We start from the raw sequence: 26,682 nt of genomic DNA, 5'->3' as shown, positions 1-26,682 counted from the left end.
TCCTTCAAGATGTCTCTGATTCCTTAATATCTCTTCCTGGTTACTCCCTCCTCCGGTATGATAGACCTGAGCCTCGGCCTGGTGGTGGGGTGGCTATCTTTGTCAAAAACTCTCTTCCTCACTCTCCTTGCACTGCTCTCTTTCCTCCTCACCCGCAGGAGTACCTCTGGTTACGGCTTCCTCTCCGCTCCCACCTTTTGTTCATATGTGTTCTGTACCGTCCCCCAAACAGTGATGACTCCATCTACATTTCAATGTCTGACAACATGGACCAACTTCTATCCACTCATCCCAACTCTCTCTTCCTCATATGTGGTGACTTCAACTGTCATCATGCCACCTGGTTGGGTGTGGGTTCCTCTCTCACCAGTCATGGCACCTCAGCAAAGGACTTCTGTGACTCACTGGGATTGACACAATCTGTCAATTTCCCGACCCGGATCTCAGCCAATGGAGTATCTTCTCTTCTAGACTTGGTTATGACAAACTTCCCTGCTAATGTCTGCTGCTCTTCTTCTGCTCCAATCGGTTCTTCTGATCATGTGCTTGTCAAAGTGGACATCTCTCTGGCCATTCTCAGAGAGCCTCCTCAGCGTCGACGAGTCTGGCATTTCACTCAGGCCGACTGGGACGGTCTTCAAGGAGCCATCAATCGTCTGGATTGGTCTCCCATCTCCACTGCCTCTGACATCAATTCTTCCTGGGAATTCTTCCAAAGCAAACTGATCTCTCTCATGCACAGATTTATCCCATCTCGCCTTCAATTGTCTTACCCAACAAGTGTGTGTCTACCCTCAGGAGTGCCAGGAAGCACTATCTCTCCTCACTCAAGAATGAACTCTCAAACCTGTCTCCTTCCTCCAAATCCTGGTGGCGTCTGGTCAAATCCGTTTCTGGTGTTTGTTCCCCCTCCATCCCCTCCCTTACCTCAAATGGCCACACAGTTGACATCGCACGTGACAAAGCCGAATGCCTCAACTCTGTGTTCGCCTCGAAATCCTTAGTCCCAAACCCATCTCTCTCTGTTCCCACCTTTCCCAGTCGAACCCAACTGCTCCTGGACTCTGTGTCCTTCTCTCCTGACAAGGTGGAGGAGTTTTTGTCAAACCTCGACTCTGATTCTGCAACTGGACCAGACGGCATCAGCCCACGGGTCCTAAAATCCTGCTCTGCCGCTCTATCTCACCCTCTCTCTGTTCTTTTCACCCTATCTTTTGCTCAAGGTCATCTGCCAGCATCCTGGAAATCAGGTAACATTACCGCTTTACACAAAAAAGGTGCAAAAACAGATCCTTGCAACTACAGACCAATCAGCCTGCTCCCAATTATCAGCAAAGTCATGGAATCCATCATTGCTTCGGATATGAAATCTTTCCTCTTCTCCAATGGCTTGATCTCTGATCATCAATTTGGTTTCAGACCAGGTCACTCTACTCTGGACATGCTGCTTCTGCTGTCTCAACAATGGATGGAGGTCCTCAATGCCAAACAGGAAATCAGAGCTGTCTCCCTTGACATATCACGGGCCTTTGATACGGTCTCGCACCCAGCTCTGCTCACCAAACTCTCCTCCTATGGTATCCATGGAAATCTCCATGCATGGCTTGCGGACTTCCTCTCTGGTCGTAGTCAACGTGTGGCCCTGAATGGATTTCTCTCATCTCCCCTTCCTGTTCAGGCTGGAGTTCCCCAAGGAAGTGTGCTGGGCCCTGTGCTTTTTCTGGTCTTTATCAATGATCTCTCCAACTCTCTGGAAAATCCTCTCTATCTCTTTGCTGATGACTCCACTCTCTGCCGCTCCATTCCTCTTCCCTCAGATCGGCAGTCTGCAGCCTCCTCACTCTCTGAAGACCTGGACAAAATCACAGACTGGTCAAACAAGTGGAACATGTCTTTCAATCCTGACAAATCTCACTCTCTTACTATGTCTCTCCGAAAAGATCGACTGGACAACCCTCCCATCTACTTTCTCAACAATCCTCTCCAAGAAGTTCTGTCACTCAAGCTTTTGGGTCTCACTATCTGCCATGATCTTTCTTGGGAAAACCACATTTCCAAGCTGGCCTCCAAAGCCAGTCGCCGACTGGGCATCCTCCGTTGTGCGAAGTCCTTCCTCGGCACACCTGAGCTCCTCACCACATACAAGGCTTTCATCCGCAGCTCAATGGAATACTGTTCTCCCCTATGGGCTGGTGCTCCTGCCTCACACCTGGCTCGGCTTCACGCTGTTGAATCCAAAGCTTTCAAAATCATTGGAATCTCCCGCGATGAAGCTATCTCTGAGGGCCTTTCACTCACTCACCGCAGGCAGGTAGGTGGCCTTTCTATCTTCTACCGACTCCTCTCCGGCCTTGCTCCCCCAGCTCTCTCTGTGCTCTGTCCCCCAAATATTCCTACAGGTCGCACAAGATCTGCCAGCAACCCTCTGATGGTTAAACTGCCGAAATCTCGGCTCTCTGCTCACCTTCACTCTTTCATTCCTCTTTTCTCCCGCCTGTGGAACAAACTCCCACACTCCCTTCAATCCCTCTCCTCCCTCCAGGTCTTTAAAACAGCTGTTCACCACCATCTCTTATCTTCCCCCATCCATCACCTTGATCTTTTCTACCCCCACTAATTCACCCCAGATCCACCTTGTTTGAAATTCCAACTTCTTTCCTGGAAATCCTGGCAGTGTCCATATGTTTATACCTCTCCCACCCCCCCCCCCCTTCACATGCCTCCCCCCCTTCACATGCGTCCCCCCCAAAGCCCTCTCCCTCCCACAGATCTCTCGATGTCTCCATGTCTCTCGGTCCCTGCTCTCAAATGTTGTGTTTGTGTCCTTCCCACTCTCTCCCCATCTTGTCTGCCGCTCCCGATGTTATTTGTTTTATGTGTCTGTTTATCTTTCTGTGTGATTAATGTTCGCTCTTTCACGAGGCTCGATCTTGTATACAAAACAAAAAACAAAAAACAAACAAAAAAAAAAAACAAAAAAAAAAAAAAGAAAAAAGAAAAAAAAATCTGCTAATCGGCTTGGGCTGAGTGGCAGCAACTGACAAATGTGCCTGTATCCAGAAGGCTAGTCAACCAACGACTGGTTCAAGCAGGCTATCGTGTTAGGCATCCCCTGAGAAAGCCACGCATGACCAGACAACACTGCCAGCGCCGATTGCAGTGGGCCAGAGAGCACCGTCAATGGCAGCCAGGACACTGGAATCACGTGAACTTCAGTGACGAGTCTAGATTTCTGGTCTATCGTCAAGATCGCCGCGACCGAGTGCACAGACAAGTGCATGAAGCCTACAACAAAGATTGTATAGTGCCAAGAGTCCAAGCTGGAGGTGGTGGGGTGACCGTTTGGGCTGCTTTTCATGCAGGGGGCAAAACTGACCTGGTTGTTCTGAATGGAAACCTGAACCAGCTCAAGTACAGGGCCATTCTGGAAGAAACATTGCTTCCATTTGCTCGTGCAGCCTTTCGAGGAAACTTTGTCTTCCTAGATGACAATGCACGGCCTCATCGTGCTCGCATGATCCAACACTTTCTTGCTGACCGTGGTGTAGAGCATACGGAGTGGCCTGCCATGTCCCCGGATATGAATCCGATAGAGAACTTGTGGGCAGAATTAACGCGTCAAATCGACAACTTGGACCAGCAGCCTACCTCTGTGCGTGAATTGCAGCAGACTATTGTCACTGCATGGCAAGCGATTCCTGTCCAAACCTTGGCAAATCTCGTGAACAGCATGCCTCGACGTGTACGTGCTCTCCTGAATGCTCGTGGGGGTTACACGAAGTACTGAACTGTAATTTTACTGTCCGTAATCCCAGTCGTAATTTAACTTTTGGTTTTGTTAAAAAATTTTTTGGCTAATGTGCAAAATAAAGAGATACTTCTGGAAAACGTACAGAAGTTTAACACAGTACTGTCCATGAATTGAGTTCGATATCGGTTTACATCACTTTCAAGGATCAATTTATTTGTTTCGAAATGTCAAATGTGGTTTTTGTTTCTTTTAAAGGTCACATTAACAAAATGTAGAATAATTTCAACATAATTCCAATGAACTTTTGGTTCTAAGACATCTTGAAAAGTAAGTTCACCCCCACAAAAAAAATATTCCATATTAAATGCCAAGTCTGTGTATGTATATATATATATATATATATATATATATATATATATATATATATATATATATATATATATATATATATATATATATATATATATATATATATATATATATATATATATATATATATATATATATATATATATATACAGACGGCATATATTTTTATATATATATATATATATATATATATATATATATATATATATATATATATATATATATATATATATATATATATCTCTCTGTACTGTACTCATGTAATAATCATAAATTAATCTCATCATGATGGATTTGTTTTGAATAAATGTAGATATGTCCCTGAAAAGTTTTAACACCTCTTTAAAATACCACAAAATGATCTTCAGGATGTTTTGTCAAGCCAAGTAACTAATTGTAGACTGGGCATGAGAAAAGGCTTATTTTTTGCAACACTGTAATGTTGTATCACACTGTGGTGGTGGAACCAGCATGATTCTGTTGAAAACTTTTGTCTACAGATGCTCCTTAAGAGGTTCACTGAACTAAAGAGTGGCATCAACGCTCGCACGAAGGCCTTCGTGACATGCCACAAGAAAGCTGAAGAGTTGCTTCAGAAATGTCACACCCGCCGCAAGGAGATATACGCCCTGCAAAAGGAATTAAGGTCTCATGACTACATCACTACTCGAAGCTACTCGGCTCTACATTGTGGCTACACAGACCTAACTATTCACAGATCCATTTTTGCATTGATCTAAGTCTCATGGATGATCTTGTACGTAAATGATATGAAGGATAAGGAATGGAGACCTATAGTGTACTTTTACATTAACTACAAGATCATTCGTAGGCAATAAACAAATAACACACGATAGGGAATATGAACCCCTATATCTATCTCAGCTTTCATGACCTACATTGTGACATGGAAATATCAAACAGGCCAACCCATTTGACAAAACTTGGCTCAAGGATGGCAGTCATTAGTTAAATGAAAGCATTGACCAAAAGACCAATTGCCATTTCACATCATTGACTAACTGCAGTTTGTCGTACCATCATTTTTCAATCGTATCAATGAATAATTATTTGCATGAACCAGTTGCTGAAATGTTGACTGGAAACAAGTTGACTTGTTTTGAATCTGCTTTTTTTGTGTGTCCTAAATTTTTATATTTGAGTACATAATCCTGTTTTTTGAGTACCAGCTTGCTGGGATGAATGATCACGGTGTGTACCCCGATTTAGAATAGGTACACCGTATCCCTGCGCATCGTAAGAGGCGACCAAGGGTTGGCGTCAGGAAGGGCATCCGGCCATAAAAACATTGCCTCAAACAGGGAACCATGATTGTCATGGGGCCCGCAAGGCTAACCCCGCTCTAGCGGGGAAAATGGCCTTAAAACGATCATTCATTCATTCATTCATAATAAGCAGATAGTCCTTTGATATGGTGTCAGACCAAGTGGTCATCTGTTGATTATGTACAGTGCCTTCAGAAAGTATTCACACCCCTTGACTTTTTCACATTTTGTTGTGTTACAGCCTGAATTGAAAATGGATTAAATTGAGATTTATTTTGGTCACTGATCTACACAAAATACCCCATATAATGTCACATTGTAATTTTTTTTTTTTACAAAATTAAAAATGAAAAGCTGAAATATCTTGAGTTAATAAGTATTCAACCCCTTTGCTATGAAATTCCAAATTGAGTTCAGGTGCATCAATTTCCTTTTATCATCCTTGAAATGTATTTACAACTTGATTTGAGTCCACCTGTGGCCAATTAAATTGATTGGACATGATTTAGAAAGAAACACACCTTTCTATATAAGGTCCCACAGTTGACAGTGCATGTCAGAGCAGAAACTCCACCATGAAGTCCAAGGAACTGTCCATAGAACTCCAACATAGAATTGTGAGGAAGAATAGATCTAGGGAAGGGTATAAAACAATCAATAGAGTTGAAAGTTCCAAAGAGCAAAGTGAATGAACTCCATCATTAGGAAATGGAAAGAATGTGGAACTACCCAGACTCTCCCTAGGGCTGACCGTCCGAGCAAACTGAGCAACCGGAGAAGAAGGACCTTGTTCAAGGAGGTGACCAATAACCCAATGACAACTCTGACAGAACTACACAGTTCCTTGGCTGAGATGGGAGAACCTGCCAGGAGGACAACAGTCTCTGTAGCACTCCATAAATCTTGGCTTTATGGGAGAGTGGCCAGACGGAAGCCACTCCTGAGAAAAAGGCACACGACAGCACAGCTGGAGTTTGCAAAAAGGCACGTGAAAGACTGAGAGCATGCGACAAAATATTCCGTGGTCTGATGTGACGAAAATTGAACTCTTTGGCCTGAATACAAAACGCTATTTCTGGTGGAAACCAAGCATACATAGCCCATCACCCATCTAACGCCACCCCTACCGTAAAGCATGGTGGTGGCAGCATCATACTATGGGAATGCTTTTGAACAGCAGGGACTGGGAGACTTAGAAGGATACAGGGAACCATGAATGGAGCCAAATACAGGCAAATCCTTGAGGAGAACCTGCTTCAGATGGCCAAAGACCTTTGACAATGGTGAAGAATTTCGTTCCAACAGAACAATGACCCCAGGCATACAGCCAAAACAACACTGGAATGGCTTCAGAACAAGAACATGAAAGTCATTGAGTGACCCAACCAAAGCCCAGACTTGGATCCCATTGAGAATCTGTGGAAAGACTTGAAGATTGCTGTTCACTGACGCTCCCCATCCAACTTCACAAAGTTTAAGCAAATCCTCAAGGAAGAATTGGAGAAAGTCCCCAAATCCAGATGTGCAAAGCTGATACAGACAAACCCAAGAAGACCTGAAGCTGTAATCACTGCCAAAGGCACTTCTACAAAGTATTGACCCAGGGGTTTGAATACGTATGTAAATTGGATGAAAATTTTAATTATTTGTCAGAATTTCTAAAAAAAAAAAGCCACTTTCACATTATGGGGTATTATGTGTAGATCAGTGACAAAAAAAATCTCAATTTAATCCATTTTAAATTTAAACTGCAACACAGCAAAATTTGAAAAAAAATTAAAAATCAGGGGTGTGAATACTTTCTGAAGGCTTTGTAAGAAAATATCACAGTACTCATTGGTCCACACTCTTTCCCACCTGTATAAAATAACCATCAAAACTTTATCTCCGTGATTTAATGTCACACTGACAAAATAATCCTCTGAAATTATTAATACATGGCCAAAACAGAAAGTATTTGTTTCCAATATTAAAGCAGAGGACTAACTATGCAAGATGGGGGATTCTTATTTGAAATAAACTATCAGTAATTCACACTTCAATGGCAAAAATTGCGGAGTGGCAGTAAACAGAGAAATGGGGGAAGGGGTGTGGTATTTTGAGGGATTGTTTAAACAGATGAAAAATGTAAAATAACACGGAGGCTTTATACATCCACTTTAATATTTAATTTAATACAAAAAAGTTGCACGACATTGCTGATGCATGAAATGTGTAAATTGATTATAAGGTGGTATAGATGCTAGATTCGATTACCTTTATTACAAGAATAGGATTACATTTATTACAAGAATAGGATTACATTTATTACAAGAATATATGTATATGAGTACGATAAATATATTGAGTAAAGATGGCCAAATATATTGTATATTGAGTAAGATAAATAAATTGACGGATTAAATGAATATGCGGTGGATAAGGCACAGACATGATATGCCAAGTGCCTTAAAACCCTTTGGCAGGAAACATCATCCCAGGTGTCATATTTTTGAGAATCCCTCACAATTATCCATGTGACGTTAGTATGGCTCAAAATAAATGTGTTAGCTTTTATAAACACCAGGGTTAAAATGTATTGAAAGAAAAGCATGTAAGCCTGGTGTTGGTTTAGCGGTTAGGGTGCCGGCTTGGGATCCAAGGATCCTGGGTTCAAATCCCGGTCGATCGCTGAATTAACGCCAGGGGGGTTGACTCAGCCTGTCATCCTTCCGAGGTCGGCAAATTGAGTACCATTTCACCGGTAATTTCCTGCATGTCGCAAGAGGCGACTAACAGGGTTGGCATCAGGAAGGGCATCCGGCCACAAAACATTGCTTCAAAAAGGGGACCACGGTGCCCGAAAAAGGCCAACCCCTGCTCTGTGGGGAAAAATGGCCTCTAAAGGTGGTGGTTCAGTATACTACAAATAAAATATATATGTACTGCATATCGATGATTGGGATTTTTATTTTTGGACCACTCCTCACTCTTCACCCCCACTTATCTTCCCATCCACACACTATGTAATACCATGTTTGCATCAGCCTAATCTCCACACTCCCTATGCCCACATAAAAAAATCGATTGACCCAACTTGACGTGTGTGTGTGTATGTGTATATATGTGTGTGTCTGTACGTGTATATGTGTATATGTGTGTATGTGTATATCTGTGCATATATATTGTGTATATTGTTTGTGTGTGTTACAGGCAACAACAACAACAGGCATTAGACTCAATTGCAAACAATTTGGGATTTACAACCAAAGTCTCTCACATCATCCACTGCCATTAAAGCTTAGATATTATAAGTCCCCTACTGGTTTGACTTGTGGGTACTATAGGTTTGGGCTTCGTCTGTCTGTCCGTTCCACCTGTGGTTTTCCAGACTTTTTCCCCATACATTTTAACATATTGAACTGAAACCTGGTACATGGCTTTATTATGATAAGTTACAGAAACTGCAACTTGTTCTGTAGCAATTGCTGAGTGCTTGGAACAAGAACATTCATTGGGACCAGTAGGGGACTCGCATTGCAAAGCAATTCTCCCTCTTGGTACATTTCTTAATCAAAGAAAAGTAACTTTGCAAACGAAGAGACCAACATATGTAGTTGATTAGTGTGCCCAGAACATGTCCGCTATGCCAAGGGATTTTTATGCTATAATGTTTTGAGTAGCAAGGTTTTTAAGACTCAAAATGTGAAGGCGCTAACAGTGAGTGCTCATGCACAGGGAGATGTGGGACCATATGGCGGAACTGGAGCAGAAAAGAGGTGAAATGCTCCAACAGGCTGAAGGAGCCCATAATTACATGCGCAGCCTGGATGATGCTTTGCTCCAGATACAGGTGTGTGAATGCTATAAATGTCATCAAAGGGTCGGCATTTATTACTGTTTAAAAAGGAGCCAAAACAACTATCATTAAATAGTACTGTCAGGGAATTTGTACTGGGGGACTCACAGGACTCCAAAGACCGGACACAGGTTACAAAGGTCTAGTTTATTAAACTGTATTCACTTCATCCAATTACCAAAATGATACCGCATAATATAATGGATCAGGTTAACTCTTTTCGCTGGTCCTTCTCTCCATCCGACCCTCCCGTTCGGTCAGCGCTTCACGTAGCAAGTTCTCGTTCATTCCATCGTTCCGTCGGGCAGGGCTTCTGAGGACAAGTGTACTTTACTCAACGTTTGCTCTCGTTATATCGCCAAACTGGACTTAATCTCCTCTCCGCTAATGTCCCGAGGTCATGCATCGCACCGAGTCCTGGCATCAGCTCGCTCCCCTCCTGCTGTGTAAATGGAAATCACAGCAGGGGGGGGTGCTCTAGCCTGGGGCCTTGACCAGGTGTTTCAAGAGATTACATTGTTCATACACATAAAATGTATCTGCTTTGTTACCAGGTTAATTAATAAGTTACCAGGGCCAATCAATATGTTACACTGAGTTACACTTCCACAATTCCCTCATCTTTTTGTTTTTGTTTATATTAACCATTAATCTAAACATCAATATAAGTAAACAATCAATCTCTTTGGTAATCAAATTCCCTTAGGCATACACCGTCATCCTGCAAGAATCACAAAACATTTCGTTGGTCATTGACTTCTTCCATATCGTTCAATCTATTGCATTTGCATCACAAATATATTTTCAAAACAACACTTCACCATCACCAAGATACAACAATTTCACTTCATTTTCAAGTTTTGTACAGCATCTGCACCATCTGGCAAAAAACGTTTGCCTCCACACAAATGTTGACTTTGTTTGAAAGGAAGGGCTGATCACTTGTGTTTGAATCCAGGTATGAAGCATTTTCTCTTCATAGCTCCTGCACTACTTCGTGTAGGATTTCGCTGTTGTGGTAACACTGCGGAGTCATAGACTGACCCTTCTCTCCATGTAGCATTCTTGCCACTTTTTGCTGTGAACCATGATTGGCCAGCAAGATGTGGAACAGGGATGCCGGATGCATCCACACTGATGTTGGGACCATGGTGTTCAGGTCATTCATGGTCCTTACCAGGAGCAATCCAGCAGAATCGTGCACAGCTGTTGTGACAAGGGCACAGCCGTTTTTTGCAGCTCCATGCTGGTTCCCCGGACGTTGGTGAAGTAATAACATATGTCCCCGCATTTCACAGAGGTTGCAGGTAAAATGTCGTTGTCCTGCAACTTCTGATGTGGTGAATGTTCGAAGTCTTCGAACAAGAGTAAGTGATCGCCTTTCTTTCATATGTTGCAGTGTGATCCAGGCAAATGGTCACATAAATTTCCTTGGTGAAGGTAAGCATTCATCTCCAAGTTACACGGGAGAATGTCTTCATCATTCTTTGAGAAAGAGGGTGTATGCCACGATTAACTTCATTTTTTAGCCACAAATTTTCTTTCTTTCTTCTTCCCAATTCCGTTAGCAATCCCTCCAAAATGTGATCTCGTCTTATCCTTATGCTCAGTCATATCTGAATCTGCTTTCCGCACACACTGAATCAGATAGGGTACATCTTACCATGAAATCAGCATAATCATGTATATCTTCCGACAGTTTCACATTCAACAATTTGTTGTTTTTCCTTAACACAAAAAGTTATATTCATTTATATGCGTCACACAAATAATATTCAATCAGGTATGTATTTTATTACTAAACTAAGAATAGCATTGTATATGATTACAATCACACACGGGAATACCTAATTCCCAACAACAATTTTCCCAAACCAACAAATTAAGCATAATGTATTATTACCATAATTCCTCTCCACTTTTTCTTTTCCCTCTTTTTTTTTTTTTTCCTAACAGTGTGTCACTCGTGGTGATATGAGTTCATTGATATTGTAATTGACACAACTCATAACATTGTCGTTATGCCATTATCTTAATTCTACTGTATTCATTTGCAACATCACTTGATTTAGTCTTTTAATCTCAGTATTTATGTCGCCATAAAAGTCTTCCTTTTCTGGTTCCACATTTCTTTCCTCATTTGTCACTTCATGCGTTATCATCGTGTTGTTGGTTACCTTATTCAAACACACCGTCACTAAGGCTTTCAAGCAAGCCACCACTAAAACAATTGCCAATATAACTACTAAACCAACAAACAAGTCTGCTACTCCTTGTATATATTCATATCTATGACATAGTTATATGTCGATGACATTTAACATTATATACCAAACTAACAAGCTTCCTAAAAGGTAAATAAAGAAAATCCCTTAATATGTAACATAATCAGATTATTTGTCTTACCCTGATCCCCCTATCTCCCGGGGTTGAACTCAATCCCCTGATCATGAGTGTAGTTGTGATACATTTTTTCACTCATGCTGTATTAATATCAGCAGGTAATTGTATGTCATGTAGGCAAATAAATGTCACTATTCCAAGTAGGAATATCACATGTTGAAAATGTAATGTTTATCAATGCAAGGGGTGTTAAAATGTAATTCAAATGACTGTAAATCATGACTATCATTTTTCTACCACTGAATGTTCTGCTGGGCTGCTAGGTGCAGCCTCATTTTCTGTGGGATCGTCCACCTTAGCCCCATGTGCTTGCTTGCAATGAGAGGCATGACTCCAACTTTCTATTTTGGGTCCATATTTACCTTCGCAAAAGCGGAAGGTTATGTTTTGATCGCTGTGTATTTATTTGTATGTCTGTGTGTGTGTATGTTAATCGCATAACTCAAAAAGTATTCAACCGAATTGCATGAAATTTGGTGGGATGATTGGTTATTATACGGGACACATTTGATTAGATTTTGGGAAACAGATTTGCTCAAATTCTGACTTTTTAACTCGATCGTATTTCACTCAAAGTTATGAGCGACTGAAGAAGAAGATGTCCATCCAGGACGTCATCACTATAACGCGATCTCCCGCGATCATTTCAACCTCAAAAAAAATTATAATTGCAGATTTGACAATAGATGAGGCATATTAACAAACGAATGAAACAGATTTGCTCAAATTCTGACTATTTTTAACTCGATCGTATTTCACTCAAAGTTATGAGCGACTGAAGAAGAGGATGTCCATCCAAGACGTCATCACTATAACGCGATCTCCCGCAATCATTTCAACCTCAAATGAAATTCAAATTGCAGATTTGTCAATCGGGGAGGCATATTAACAGACGAATGAAACAGATTTGCTCAAATTCTGATTTTTAAAAATCGATCGCATTTCACATAAAGTTTCACATCGCATACACTCCCATGCCAAGTACAGAACAGTAGCTGCGGCGAAGGTATGCGCTCTACCGAGTGCCCGGATTCTAGTTGTTTCTATTCTTATCAATCTCCTATGGTTTATCAATTCGTTCCAAGATACCGCAACCAAAGGTTTTAACCAAAGCTCTACCAAACTATTTCCAATGTGAACAAAATGCCAGTGAAACAATGATTCGAAGGATTAACTTCAAGGGGTCAATAAATTTATTCTATAGCCAGATCTAATTTTCCCATCCAATAGTTTGCCTTGCCACATGTCATATTATAACACCTTAATAAACCTTCGAAAAAATGTTTCCCATCTCAACAAATTTCCTTTTTTACAAATAGCCATGTGTAACTTACGTATTTAACTACAATTTCCTCTCAATTTGTTTGGCCTAACTGGCCGCAAAAGTGGCTGCCAGCATGCAGTACCGTTTTTATCTACCAAGGAAGTGTTCCACACAAGACCTCTACCAAAATGTTGTTTGCAAAAACAAATCTGGGATTTCTGATTACATGGATGCACACTCTCAGGACATTTTCAGGCTGCTGTTAACAATCCACTACGATGACTTAATTCCTTTACCCACAATCAAATAATTAGTACAAATTGAGGATATTATCCCTATCACATTCTTTTATAGATTCATTATGTTGGATCTAATTTTTTCCAATAATTTTCCACTGCTGTAAGGCGGAACAATAGCTCTCATAAGTCTTAGTAATATCGTACTTAATTTGCCCAGCAGGGAATAATTTATTTACTATCCTTTCTCATCTGTTAACCAGTGACTTTGTTTAAACTCCAGAACTGAAAACCCACAATAGTTCAAACCAGCAAAATTTTCTTTACTCTTTTCCCATATCATCTATGCCTAAAACACATCCATACATACAGCACAATTTATATGCTGATAAAATTCAAGTTTATATATATAAAATCCATGAGCAGAGTATTCTGGGAAGTCAGTGTAAGACCTCTCCCAAATTTGGATGATTTTGTACTTCCTCATTTCCTTTTATGAAGCTCATATCCATAAATAGATGTTATTCTCATATACATTCTATCAAAAATGGAATCCCAAAATTACTCACAATTTTACTATTAATTAATGGCTGCTCATAACCCAGCACATCAAAAAAAAAATTTTATATTCCATTTCCCTTGACAAAAGAGATAATGTTCATAATCAAATTATATTTCTATTTTATTTTACGGATTCTCTGGATATTCAATCCCATCCACATATCCCAATCCCATCCACATATAACTATCCATTTCCAGACAGGCACACTGGCGGTGTCAACAATCTTGTAAGATTGATACACAAAAACACACACACACATGCATTATGCATATTTGTTTGCGTTGGAACCATTATTTACAGATCAGATGGGTGTCAATTTTATTTCAATTTCATAAAATTTGTCAATCAAATTCAAAATGCTTATAGACAAATAAACCAAAAGTCCATTCTTAGAAAACCCTTATGATGTCAAATTGAAATTACCCTTTCTGCCTTCACAATAATCTATCCAAATTTTGACTACACACCCATTTGCATGTCAGTCGACCATTGACCTATCAATCGTGCGGAACAATAGTCCGAAATTCCCACCTGATCATCATGTGACTCTTGTTACTTGGTTTGCCAACAATTGCAACGCAATTGTTCCAAACTTTGTAAATTTAAAATTGCTGTGCCCAAAATAGAAGATCCAATTTTGGCATTTGATCAATTAATTATTAATTTGTTAACAAGCAAAAAGAAAAATGAATCATTCTTGCTCTGAAAACTTTTCAGACACAAGAATCATTGACAGTTGTTCATGTTTGTCCAGTAATCGAATCTGTTGAGGCCAATCATCATTTGGGATTTGCAGCAATGAAGGCCTAATCATTGTCTGAGGTACCGGTAAGCACTGGTACCCTTGATCTTGGTTTGCCCCATGACCTTGTCTTCCTGTTGACATACGGACATCTTCTTCTCCAATGTCCCATCTTTCCACACTCGAAACACCGGTTTCTGTCGTTGTCTGATCTGTGCGCCTGTGCACTTGTATTGCTGGGCTGCATCTCTACATCCCTGAGTTGCCACTGCAATCTCTCGTTATCTCCTGAAACACGAAAAAATTCTCTGTACCGTCCTTTTTGGGGAGACAACTGGAAATCTGATGGGACAACTGTCACTTTCGTTCCTAATTTCGAGGGCAGTTGTGCATTTGTCTCCTCCACTGTATCCTGTATCCTTTTTATTTTAAGTTCTAGATCCGTTATCCGTTCTTGCTGTTCCCGTTGTCTGGATTCACCATCCCAAAGATGGAATGCAAGCCAGTCTACCGTTAGATTCTGTCTCTTCCTGGCTTTCAATCTTTGTTCCAATCTTTCCAATCGACTTCGCTCGAATGTACCATCTCTTGGAAACTCCTCATCATGTCCCTTTGTCCACAAATACCAATTCTCGACCTGTCTTATAGCTTCGGCACCATAACGGTCGTACATATGATGTGTACAAGTACCTTTTTGTGGAATTTCTGGTTGTCCTTGTGTATTCTTGCAGGCTCCATTTCCCATTCTGCCTTTTATCAAAGTAGCGTTGGATGTGTTGTAGCTTGTTCCAGGTTCCTCTAAAGCTTCACTCGTACCTCCAGGAAGGATCTCTCCACCTGTTCACACGGTGATTTCCAGAGAATCTCCCTCAGCTGTGGCTTTTGCACAATCCAATCTCACAGATCAGTATTTGCAGATGAGCCGGAGGGTCAGTATGAAATGGGTGAATCCTCAGGTGTCCGCTCTGTTTGACGGGGAAATCACACAATGGTAACCGCACATATATATCTGTATATAAACTCACCACCTTGCTCAATTTTCCCAGGTTGTCTCCACATTGATAATATCTCGCAAATATATCAAAGCTTCTTTCTTGAGACCGCATTTTCATCAATCAAACAATCAATATATTCAATTCAATTTATTCAGTTCAATTTATGCAATTAAATTCAATCAATTAGATTCAATCAATTAACAATTCAATCAATTATTCAATTTCAATTAATTCATCAATATTCATCAATAAATCAAATTAATCATTTTGAATGACTCCTTGCATAAGCCCTTTCCCCAATGATGTCAGGACAGGTCCATCCATTGACTGAGATCGACTCATCGGTCGTCACCTCTGGTTCGTACCTCATGTCAATTGATGAATCACCGTCCTGTCCTAGGGTCATATCTGACATATTTCCCCATTTTGCCTGGTCTCCACAAATTTTCTTTGCAACCACTAAAGGCAACTCATCCTTCATTCGTGAGACAGCCAAAATGGATGGCAGATATTAAAGTTCATTGGAAAAAATATCTCATCATTTTTTTTTTTCTTTAATAGTACCCAAAATCTCTTGGCAATTTAAATTTCGTAAAACTACTGAAATAAGACTGTAAAATTCCTTCAATCATGCTAAATTTTGAAGCTCCATTGCTTGTAACACCCAATTTATCCCATAGGGCTTGAAAGTTCTTTCCCAAGTTCATGCAATCATTCTGCATTTGAACCCTATGATATCATTCATAATAATCATCATGATTTTATAGTCATGGTCATATCATAATCATCTATTTAAAACGAACATTTCCTTTATCACCACAATTATGTGGTATAATCAACAATAGAATAAAACTGTACATAGCAACAGGCTACCTCATGGCCACTCAGTATACCTATTGACAATAAGTCATAACAATATCGAATAATCATTGAACAATTCAAAAATCGCTTCCACTGCTCCAGCCGCAGCATTCGTCATTTTGTTTGCTCATCCGCATGACCAAAACGAAATAAAGGGAGCTCAACCATTACACAGCGCTTTTAATGGCGCATGCCATAGAAACTCAACGCAATTTCGACTCAGCCAGAAAACGAGCAAATTTTGCAGGATGTTAACTGGAATTAGTCGTGAAAATATATCCAAAATACACAAAAAATACACATCCACAAAATAAACAACAAACCCAAACAAACCCAAGGTCGACCCTCTTACACAGTAAATTACATCATTTCAGCATCGTATTGATTGCTGAAATATTCCAGGGTTTATACATACCTTAAAAGAGGTATGCGTGGTGTTGCCCCCTCCCACGTTTATTCCAGGGTTTATACACACCTTAAAAGAGGTATGCGTGGTGTTGCCCCCTCCCACTTTTAATTCCTCATTAAATTACTTATTAAATTACTTATTAAATTACTCATTAAATTATTCGTTAAATTACTCATTAAATTACTCATTAAATTACTCATTAAATTATTCGTTAAATTACTCATTAAATTACTCATTAAATTATTCGTTAAATTACTCATTAAATTACTCATTAAATTACTCATTAAATTATTCGTTAAATTACTCATTAAATTACTCATTAAATTACTCATTAAATTACTCAGTAAATTATTCGTTAAATTACTCATTAAATTACTCATTAAATTACTCATTAAATTATTCGTTAAATTACTCATTAAATTACTCATTAAATTACTCATTAAATTACTCAGTAAATTACTCATTAACTTAACTTACATAGTTTCAGCATTGTATTGATTGCTGAAATATTCCAGGGTTTATACACACCTTAAAAGAGGTATGCGTGGTGTTGCCCCCTCCCACTTTTAATTACTCATTACATCGTTTCCATTTAAAAAACATCGCTTCTACTGCTCCAGCCGCAGCATTTGTCACTTTGTTTGCTCATCCGCATGACCAAACCGAAATAAAAGGAGCTCAACCATTACACAGCGCTTTTAATGGCGCATGCCATAGAAACTCAACGCAATTTCGACTCGGCCAGCAAACGAGCAAATTTTGCAGGATGTTAACTGGAATTAGTCGTGAAAATATATCCAAAATACACAAGAAATACACAAAAATACACTCCCACACAAATAAACAACATTTATTCCGTTCAACAGAACAAACATTTCCTCTATCATGACACGCATGTCTTCAAAATTATATGACCAAGAGAAAAAGTAAAATTAATTAAAACTGCGGGCAGTGATGATCCGGGGACCATACCGCTCCATCCTGATTGGACGAGTGCGTGCTAGAGTCGTTAACAACGACAGTCCAGATCCGATTGTTCAAAATTTCAACTCAATCGATCGAAAAATGAACGCAGGGATGCATTTTAAAGGTGCAGTGGCACTAACTGAGTTGCCACGAATATGGCCACAAAATTGCCAATATGGCCATCACAAAATATTTTCCTTAATCAATTGGCTCATAGCATAACCAATCTGCAAGTATTTCATCCGAAGATGTATCTCTCAGGAATTTTAATTAAATAAGTCATTTATAAATCAACGAGTTAATTTATTAAATGATTAATCAATAAATCAATATTTTCCTTGACAGCCACATCACTTGGTCAGTGTCATGTCCAAATATCAGCTTCCTTACTCAAAAGGTGCCTGAGTTAATGTAATGTAATTACTGTAATAAGATTACTGCAATTACTGTAATGATTACTGTAATTACTGTAATTACCGGAACTGTAATTACTGTAATTACCTCAGGTAATTACTGTAATGTAATTACTGTAATGTAATAAGAAATGTAATTAATTAAATAAGTACTTCATTAATCGTTAATAATGAAATAATTCCTGAATTCTCATTCGATTCACTTGACATTCGAATGTCCCCAAAACGTTGGAGCAAAACGTTGCAACAACGAAAGTGAAACGTTGTAGCGACGTTGTGGAAATGTTAGCAAAACCCAACATTTGAATGTTCCCATTCATTCCAACAACAAGTTCCAACAACAAGTTCCAACAACAAGTTCCAACAGCAAGTTCCAACAACAAGTTCCAACAACAAGTTCCAACAACAAGTTCCAACAAGTTCCAACAGCAAGTTCCAACAGCAAGTTGCAACAACAAGTTCCAACAAGTTCCAACAACAAGTTCCAACAACAAGTTCCAACAACAAGTTCCAACAGCAAGTTCCAACAGCAAGTTCCAACAACAAGTTCCAACAGCAAGTTCCAACAACAAGTTCCAACAACAAGTTCCAACAACAAGTTCCAACAAGTTCCAACAGCAAGTTCCAACAGCAAGTTGCAACAACAAGTTCCAACAAGTTCCAACAACAAGTTCCAACAACAAGTTCCAACAACAAGTTCCAACAAGTTCCAACAGCAAGTTCCAACAGCAAGTTGCAACAACAAGTTCCAACAAGTTCCAACAACAAGTTCCAACAACAAGTTCCAACAACAAGTTCCAACAGCAAGTTCCAACAGCAAGTTCCAACAACAAGTTCCAACAGCAAGTTTCAACAACAAGTTCCAACAGCAAGTTTCAACAACAAGTTCCAACAGCAAGTTCCAACAGCAAGTTGCAACAACAAGTTCCAACAAGTTCCAACAACAAGTTCCAACAAGTTCCAACAACAAGTTCCAACAAGTTCCAACAGCAAGTTCCAACAACAAGTTCCAACAGCAAGTTCCAACAGCAAGTTGCAACAACAAGTTCCAACAACAAGTTCCAACAACAAGTTCCAACAAGTTCCAACAGCAAGTTCCAACAACAAGTTCCAACAGCAAGTTCCAACAACAAGTTCCAACAGCAAGTTTCAACAACAAGTTCCAACAACAAGTTCCAACAACAAGTTCCAACAGCAAGTTCCAACAACAAGTTCCAACAAGTTCCAACAGCAAGTTCCAACAGCAAGTTGCAACAACAAGTTCCAACAGCAAGTTCCAACAACAAGTTCCAACAAGTTCCAACAGCAAGTTGCAACAACAAGTTCCAACAAGTTCCAACAACAAGTTCCAACAACAAGTTCCAACAACAAGTTCCAACAGCAAGTTCCAACAGCAAGTTCCAACAACAAGTTCCAACAGCAAGTTCCAACAACAAGTTCCAACAACAAGTTCCAACAACAAGTTCCAACAAGTTCCAACAGCAAGTTCCAACAGCAAGTTGCAACAACAAGTTCCAACAAGTTGCAACAACAAGTTCCAACAAGTTCCAACAACAAGTTCCAACAACAAGTTCCAACAACAAGTTCCAACAAGTTCCAACAGCAAGTTCCAACAGCAAGTTGCAACAACAAGTTCCAACAAGTTCCAACAACAAGTTCCAACAACAAGTTCCAACAACAAGTTCCAACAGCAAGTTCCAACAGCAAGTTCCAACAACAAGTTCCAACAGCAAGTTTCAACAACAAGTTCCAACAGCAAGTTTCAACAACAAGTTCCAACAGCAAGTTCCAACAGCAAGTTGCAACAACAAGTTCCAACAAGTTCCAACAACAAGTTCCAACAAGTTCCAACAACAAGTTCCAACAAGTTCCAACAGCAAGTTCCAACAACAAGTTCCAACAGCAAGTTCCAACAGCAAGTTGCAACAACAAGTTCCAACAACAAGTTCCAACAACAAGTTCCAACAAGTTCCAACAGCAAGTTCCAACAACAAGTTCCAACAGCAAGTTCCAACAACAAGTTCCAACAGCAAGTTTCAACAACAAGTTCCAACAACAAGTTCCAACAACAAGTTCCAACAGCAAGTTCCAACAACAAGTTCCAACAAGTTCCAACAGCAAGTTCCAACAGCAAGTTGCAACAACAAGTTCCAACAGCAAGTTCCAACAACAAGTTCCAACAAGTTCCAACAGCAAGTTCCAACAGCAAGTTGCAACAACAAGTTGCAACAAGTTCCAACAACAAGTTCCAACAACAAGTTCCAACAAGTTCCAACAGCAAGTTCCAACAACAAGTTCCAACAGCAAGTTCCAACAGCAAGTTGCAACAACAAGTTCCAACAACAAGTTCCAACAACAAGTTCCAACAAGTTCCAACAGCAAGTTCCAACAGCAAGTTGCAACAACAAGTTCCAACAAGTTCCAACAACAAGTTCCAACAGCAAGTTCCAACAAGTTCCAACAGCAAGTTCCAACAAGTTCCAACAGCAAGTTCCAACAGCAAGTTCCAACAACAAGTTCCAACAGCAAGTTCCAACAACAAGTTCCAACAGCAAGTTTCAACAACAAGTTCCAACAACAAGTTCCAACAACAATTTCCAACAACAAGTTCCAACAGCAAGTTCCAACAACAAGTTCCAACAAGTTCCAACAGCAAGTTCCAACAGCAAGTTGCAACAACAAGTTCCAACAGCAAGTTCCAACAACAAGTTCCAACAAGTTCCAACAGCAAGTTCCAACAGCAAGTTGCAACAACAAGTTCCAACAAGTTCCAACAACAAGTTCCAACAACAAGTTCCAACAAGTTCCAACAACAAGTTCCAACAGCAAGTTCCAACAACAAGTTCCAACAAGTTCCAACAGCAAGTTCCAACAACAAGTTCCAACAAGTTCCAACAGCAAGTTCCAACAGCAAGTTGCAACAACAAGTTCCAACAAGTTCCAACAACAAGTTCCAACAGCAAGTTGCAACAACAAGTTCCAACAACAAGTTCCAACAACAAGTTCCAACAAGTTCCAACAGCAAGTTCCAACAGCAAGTTGCAACAACAAGTTCCAACAGCAAGTTCCAACAACAAGTTCCAACAAGTTCCAACAGCAAGTTCCAACAGCAAGTTGCAACAACAAGTTCCAACAAGTTCCAACAACAAGTTCCAACAACAAGTTCCAACAAGTTCCAACAGCAAGTTCCAACAACAAGTTCCAACAGCAAGTTCCAACAGCAAGTTGCAACAACAAGTTCCAACAACAAGTTCCAACAACAAGTTCCAACAAGTTCCAACAGCAAGTTCCAACAGCAAGTTGCAACAACAAGTTCCAACAAGTTCCAACAGCAAGTTCCAACAACAAGTTCCAACAAGTTCCAACAGCAAGTTCCAACAGCAAGTTGCAACAACAAGTTCCAACAAGTTCCAACAACAAGTTCCAACAGCAAGTTGCAACAACAAGTTCCAACAACAAGTTCCAACAACAAGTTCCAACAAGTTCCAACAGCAAGTTCCAACAACAAGTTCCAACAACAAGTTCCATTTGCTATAGCAGCCCTTGTATGGGCTAAATGTAAAAAAGTATTAATCCCGTGTAATCCATCGGATTCTAAAGGTGTGTCTTTATCCTTCATCAAACTTCTCTTCTGCTTTTGTCGTTCCGCATGATCATATATCTGTGTATCATTTGCTGGTGTTGCGTTTTGTTCCCTCATTACCCCAAAATAATCCATACAACACAGAGTCCCCACTACCAGAGAACCCATTCCTAGGATAAATATCACCATTTTCAAGGAGTATCTGAAGTAGAAGTCTCTGGTTTCCCTTGATTGGTCGGCTTGTCTTGATACGGTGTTTCCCTTTGTCCCACCTGTATCCATCTGTAAAACATGTGTCTGACTATCATCTTTATCTCTGTTTGTCTCTATGTCTCTCTTTCTTTCTTTTTCTGTCTATCTCTCTCTGTCTGTCTCTCTTTCTCACTTTGTCTCACTCTGTCTATCTCTTTTTGTCTGTCTCTCTCTATGTGTCTGACTATCATTTTTATCTCTGTTTGTCTCTATGTCTCTCTTTCTTTCTTTTTTTCTGTCTATCTCTCTCTGTCTGTCTCTCTTTCTCACTTTGTCTCACTCAGTGTCTATCTCTTTTTGGCTGTCTCTCTCTATGTGTCTGACTCTGACTATCATCTTTATCTCTGTTTATCTCTATGTCTCTCTTTCTTTCTTTTTCTGTCTATCTCTCTCTGTCTGTCTCTCTTTCTCACTTTGTCTCACTCTGTCTATCTCTTTTTGTCTGTCTCTCTCTATGTGTCTGACTCTGACTATCATCTTTATCTCTGTTTGTCTCTATGTCTCTCTTTCTTTCTTTTTCTGTCTATCTCTCTCTGTCTGTCTCTCTTTCTCACTTTGTCTCACTCTGTCTATCTCTTTTTGTCTGTCTCTCTCTATGTGTCTGACTCTGACTATCATCTTTATCTCTGTTTGTCTCTATGTCTCTCTTTCTTTCTTTTTCTGTCTATCTCTCTCTGTCTGTCTCTCTTTCTCACTTTGTCTCACTCTGTCTATCTCTTTTTGTCTGTCTCTCTCTATGTGTCTGACTCTGACTATCATCTTTATCTCTGTTTGTCTCTATGTCTCTCTTTCTTTCTTTTTCTGTCTTTCTCTCTCTGTCTGTCTCTCTTTCTCACTTTGTCTCACTCTGTCTATCTCTTTTTGTCTGTCTCTCTCTATGTGTCTGACTATCATCTTTATCTCTGTTTGTCTCTATGTCTCTCTTTCTTTCTTTTTCTGTCTATCTCTCTCTGCCTGTCTCTCTTTCTCACTTTGTCTCACTCTGTCTATCTCTTTTTGTCTGTCTCTCTCTATGTGTCTGACTCTGACTATCATCTTTATCTCTGTTTGTCTCTATGTCTCACTTTCTTTCTTTTCTGTCTATCTCTCTCTGTCTGTCTCTCTTTCTCACTTTGTCTCACTCTGTCTATCTCTTTTTGTCTGTCTCTCTCTATGTGTCTGACTCTGACTATCATCTTTATCTCTGTTTGTCTCTATGTCTCTCTTTCTTTCTTTTCTGTCTATCTCTCTCTGTCTGTCTCTCTTTCTCACTTTGTCTCACTCTGTCTATCTCTTTTTGTCTGTCTCTCTCTATGTGTCTGACTATCATCTTTATCTCTGTTTGTCTCTATGTCTCTCTTTCTTTCTTTTTCTGTCTATCTCTCTCTGTCTGTCTCTCTTTCTCACTTTGTCTCTTTGGTCCATTCGCAAAGCCAAAACGAACGACCACAGAACCCTCGCCATTAATATCTATTGTAAGCGTGCCAAATCAATAAGTATCAATTTTTCTATGAGCCTCGACCAGAGAGTGGTTGCTACTCACAAAACACCATTTCCTGTAATTATCTCTCACTAGGGCATGCCCATACTATATATATATCTAAAATTATATCCCCCGCCGAGCAAGTCGCTGGCTCCAAGTCGAGTGCTTTGAACAAAAAAAGAAGTACTCTTAACGGTGGTTTTTTATTCAACCGTGAAGCATGTCTCAAAGGCTTCTTGATGGACCTGGACAAAATTTGATGCAATTTTTTTCTCAATCGCCATCTTTCATCATAATTCTGGACCGGCATGAGGGGGGTTGTCTGTCATGAATTTATAGGCATGGCGGGAAAACTGAAAAAAATTATTTATTTAAAACGGGTGTACACGATTGTACACGTGTACGGACGGACCTTAGCGAACCGGCAAACAAGTCGCTTCATGCACATCAGTGGTGCGTTTCTTCGTGGCGCGTGTCAGAAGAATTACACAGCGCAGGAAAAATACGTATTTACAGAAATCGTTAAAAAAAAACTCGGATAATCGCTAAAATCGTTGTGGCCGGTGTACCATATTGGAAATATATATATATATAAATATAATTCCGTTTCCCGGTTCCCTGTCGCTCGCCGAGCGCCGATCAAGTCAAGTGCTTCGAACAAGTGCAAAAAAAAAGTAGTACTTTATCCGTGTGCGGGTGTGTAAACGAGTGTACCGGCCTTACACGTCCTTGAAACAAGCGGTCGCAAGGTGCACACTTGCTCCGCCCGCTTCCAGGTCACAGTAAGGCCCTTTAATTAACCAGCGCAAAAATACGTATTTACAGAAATCATTTAGAAAAAAACGAATAAATTGCTACAGTCGTTTATCGAAATCCCATTTGTGATGGCTCACGCCACCTATATCGCGGCATCGGTGCACAAAGAAGCCCCAGATCACCTGCTCCCCCATGTATGTACCCATAACTTCCAAGTTCGTAAATCATATTGGGCAAGACAAGACACACTCACCTTTTAAAGAAGACTTGCTTGTACAATTGATCGCAGCGGTGCCTCCAAGATTGTCAGGGAATTTGTACTGGGGGACTCACAGGACTCCAAAGACCGGACACAGGTTACAAAGGTCTAGTTTATTAAACTGTATTCACTTCATCCAATTACCAAAATGATACCGCATAATATAATGGATCAGGTTAACTCTTTTCGCTGGTCCTTCTCTCCATCCGACCCTCCCGTTCGGTCAGCGCTTCACGTAGCAAGTTCTCGTTCATTCCATCGTTCCGTCGGGCAGGGCTTCTGAGGACAAGTGTACTTTACTCAACGTTTGCTCTCGTTATATCGCCAAACTGGACTTAATCTCCTCTCCGCTAATGTCCCGAGGTCATGCATCGCACCGAGTCCTGGCATCAGCTCGCTCCCCTCCTGCTGTGTAAATGGAAATCACAGCAGGGGGGGGTGCTCTAGCCTGGGGCCTTGACCAGGTGTTTCAAGAGATTACATTGTTCATACACATAAAATGTATCTGCTTTGTTACCAGGTTAATTAATAAGTTACCAGGGCCAATCAATATGTTACACTGAGTTACACTTCCACAGTACCAATGAACTTTCTGAGTACATTTTCATTCAAAGCCAGCATCAGGCCAACAGGTTTGTGCAAAAGTAAACCCATGTAGTCAGCGACACAAAATAAGATAAAGAATAATGTACCTATCACGGACTGGTGATGGGATGATGCAGCATTTGATAGGATTGGAGAGCCATGTAACAACAGCAGCTGGAGAGTTAATAGAACACAATATCCCACATAATGTTCAAGTTTATACTTCATTTTAAATAAAATAATGATCATAAAGATCAATTTTTAAAAATTGCAGAAGTTTAGCGCTATCGAAACAGTCTATTATACACCACCCGATTTAACATGTCCAAGTATTGCTAGATGTAAGGGTTTTGAAAATGTATAATTTGTGTTCTCATTTAAGTATATAATTAATTAAATTTAAATAAAATAGATTGTAAAAGTCATATAAATAAATTAATTCTGGATTTTACCGCCGTTTTATGCAGTGTCCTGGGTCGACTGTCTATTACACCACCCTATTACATCTAACATATAATATTAGTTATTTGTGCCTGTTATTTGTGTCCTTTATGACTTCCGTAAAATAGTAAGTTTCCTGTTTGGAATTGCTTCCAATTTTGATTAACTGCCATACAGTAAAATATAATTATGTTGAGTGTTTTATAAACTTAGGAAGTGTGAAGCTGGTGCAACATGCACATTGGGATACGCAGGTGGAAAGAGATCTGTGTGGTAATCCTTGTGGCCTATATCTTTTGTGGGTGATAGGAGAAGGAGGCAAGTATTCCAAATGAGCTGGGACGTGATCTGAGGACCTCACAAGAGCAGCTCCGACGTATTGAGGAAATGGAGAATGAGATAGTGCTCATGGAGCAGGTGGTGATATGGTTACACCGTTCATGCATATATGCTGTCAGTTTGCCGATGTTTCATAATTTGAACAAACAGAGTTTACCCAAACACTAATGTTCATAATCATTTTACCCACAACCCTTGGCTCCCCTAGCTTCAAGAGCTAATGGAACAAGGGCAGGATGTTCTGCAGGATTGTCCGGCTGGACTGCAAGCCTCTGTTGTTTCAAGGCGAGAAGCCGTGACGGAGGCCTGGACAATGTTAGATGAAGTGTTGGATCAGCAGAAACGTCGCCTGCAGCGGGCCTGCAAGCACCACCTTTTTCTCTCTAAGGTACATCATAGTGCCAAAGATGGCCAAACCTGTTGTGCATTGGCTGCTTATTTTTATTACTTAGTTTATTAAGTTATACCTTAGGTAGTTCAAATTCTAATGCTTCACACGACATCCATCTCCATCACTTTCTAAAGTTGTTATACTTAACCCCAATAAACCGTCCTCCAGGTACTAGATTACTCACTGTGGGCAGGGGCAGTACTGCGGGGCCTGCAGGCCCGAGAGTCTGTTCGTGGCTCACAACATCCCCAAATGGAGCAGATCGAAGCTGAAATCACAGCTCACACACCTGATTTTGGGGTTGTTGTGCAGTTAGGGGAGGAGTTGCTGACAGACAATCACCCAGACAACAACCAGGTCAGAGGAATCAGAAAGGTGTATGGTGTGACTTTTTTTACAAAACATAAATTACAACAAAGCAGTAGGCAATCCATCATCTATCAATCATTTTCTTTGCTCCCACAACCTATAGGTACTAACATAAACATCAAATGTTTTAATCATATAATTGTTGTACAC

At 40.2% G+C, this 26,682-nt stretch overlaps 1 protein-coding gene across 4 annotated transcripts in view; it reads left to right on the top strand.

The window, feature by feature from the left end:
* Nucleotides 1-26,682, top strand: part of SPTBN5 (spectrin beta, non-erythrocytic 5) — a 305,552-nt gene that overhangs the window by 143,592 nt on the left and 135,278 nt on the right. For all 4 annotated transcript variants that reach the window (XM_078781338.1, XM_078781331.1, XM_078781325.1 and 1 more), the window contains 5 exons: nucleotides 4,621-4,766; nucleotides 9,124-9,238; nucleotides 25,743-25,850; nucleotides 25,981-26,160; nucleotides 26,332-26,520. In XM_078781338.1, the coding sequence (XP_078637464.1) occupies nucleotides 4,621-4,766; nucleotides 9,124-9,238; nucleotides 25,743-25,850; nucleotides 25,981-26,160; nucleotides 26,332-26,520 (738 nt within the window). The remainder of the gene's footprint in view (nucleotides 1-4,620; nucleotides 4,767-9,123; nucleotides 9,239-25,742; nucleotides 25,851-25,980; nucleotides 26,161-26,331; nucleotides 26,521-26,682) is intronic.

Source organism: Myxine glutinosa, chromosome 1 (assembly GCF_964187855.1).
Source record: "Myxine glutinosa chromosome 1, kmMyxGlut1.1, whole genome shotgun sequence".
NCBI lineage: Eukaryota > Metazoa > Chordata > Myxini > Myxiniformes > Myxinidae > Myxine > Myxine glutinosa.
The sequence above is the reverse complement of the archived record's forward strand: the minus strand, read 5'-3'. Positions and strand labels throughout refer to the sequence as shown.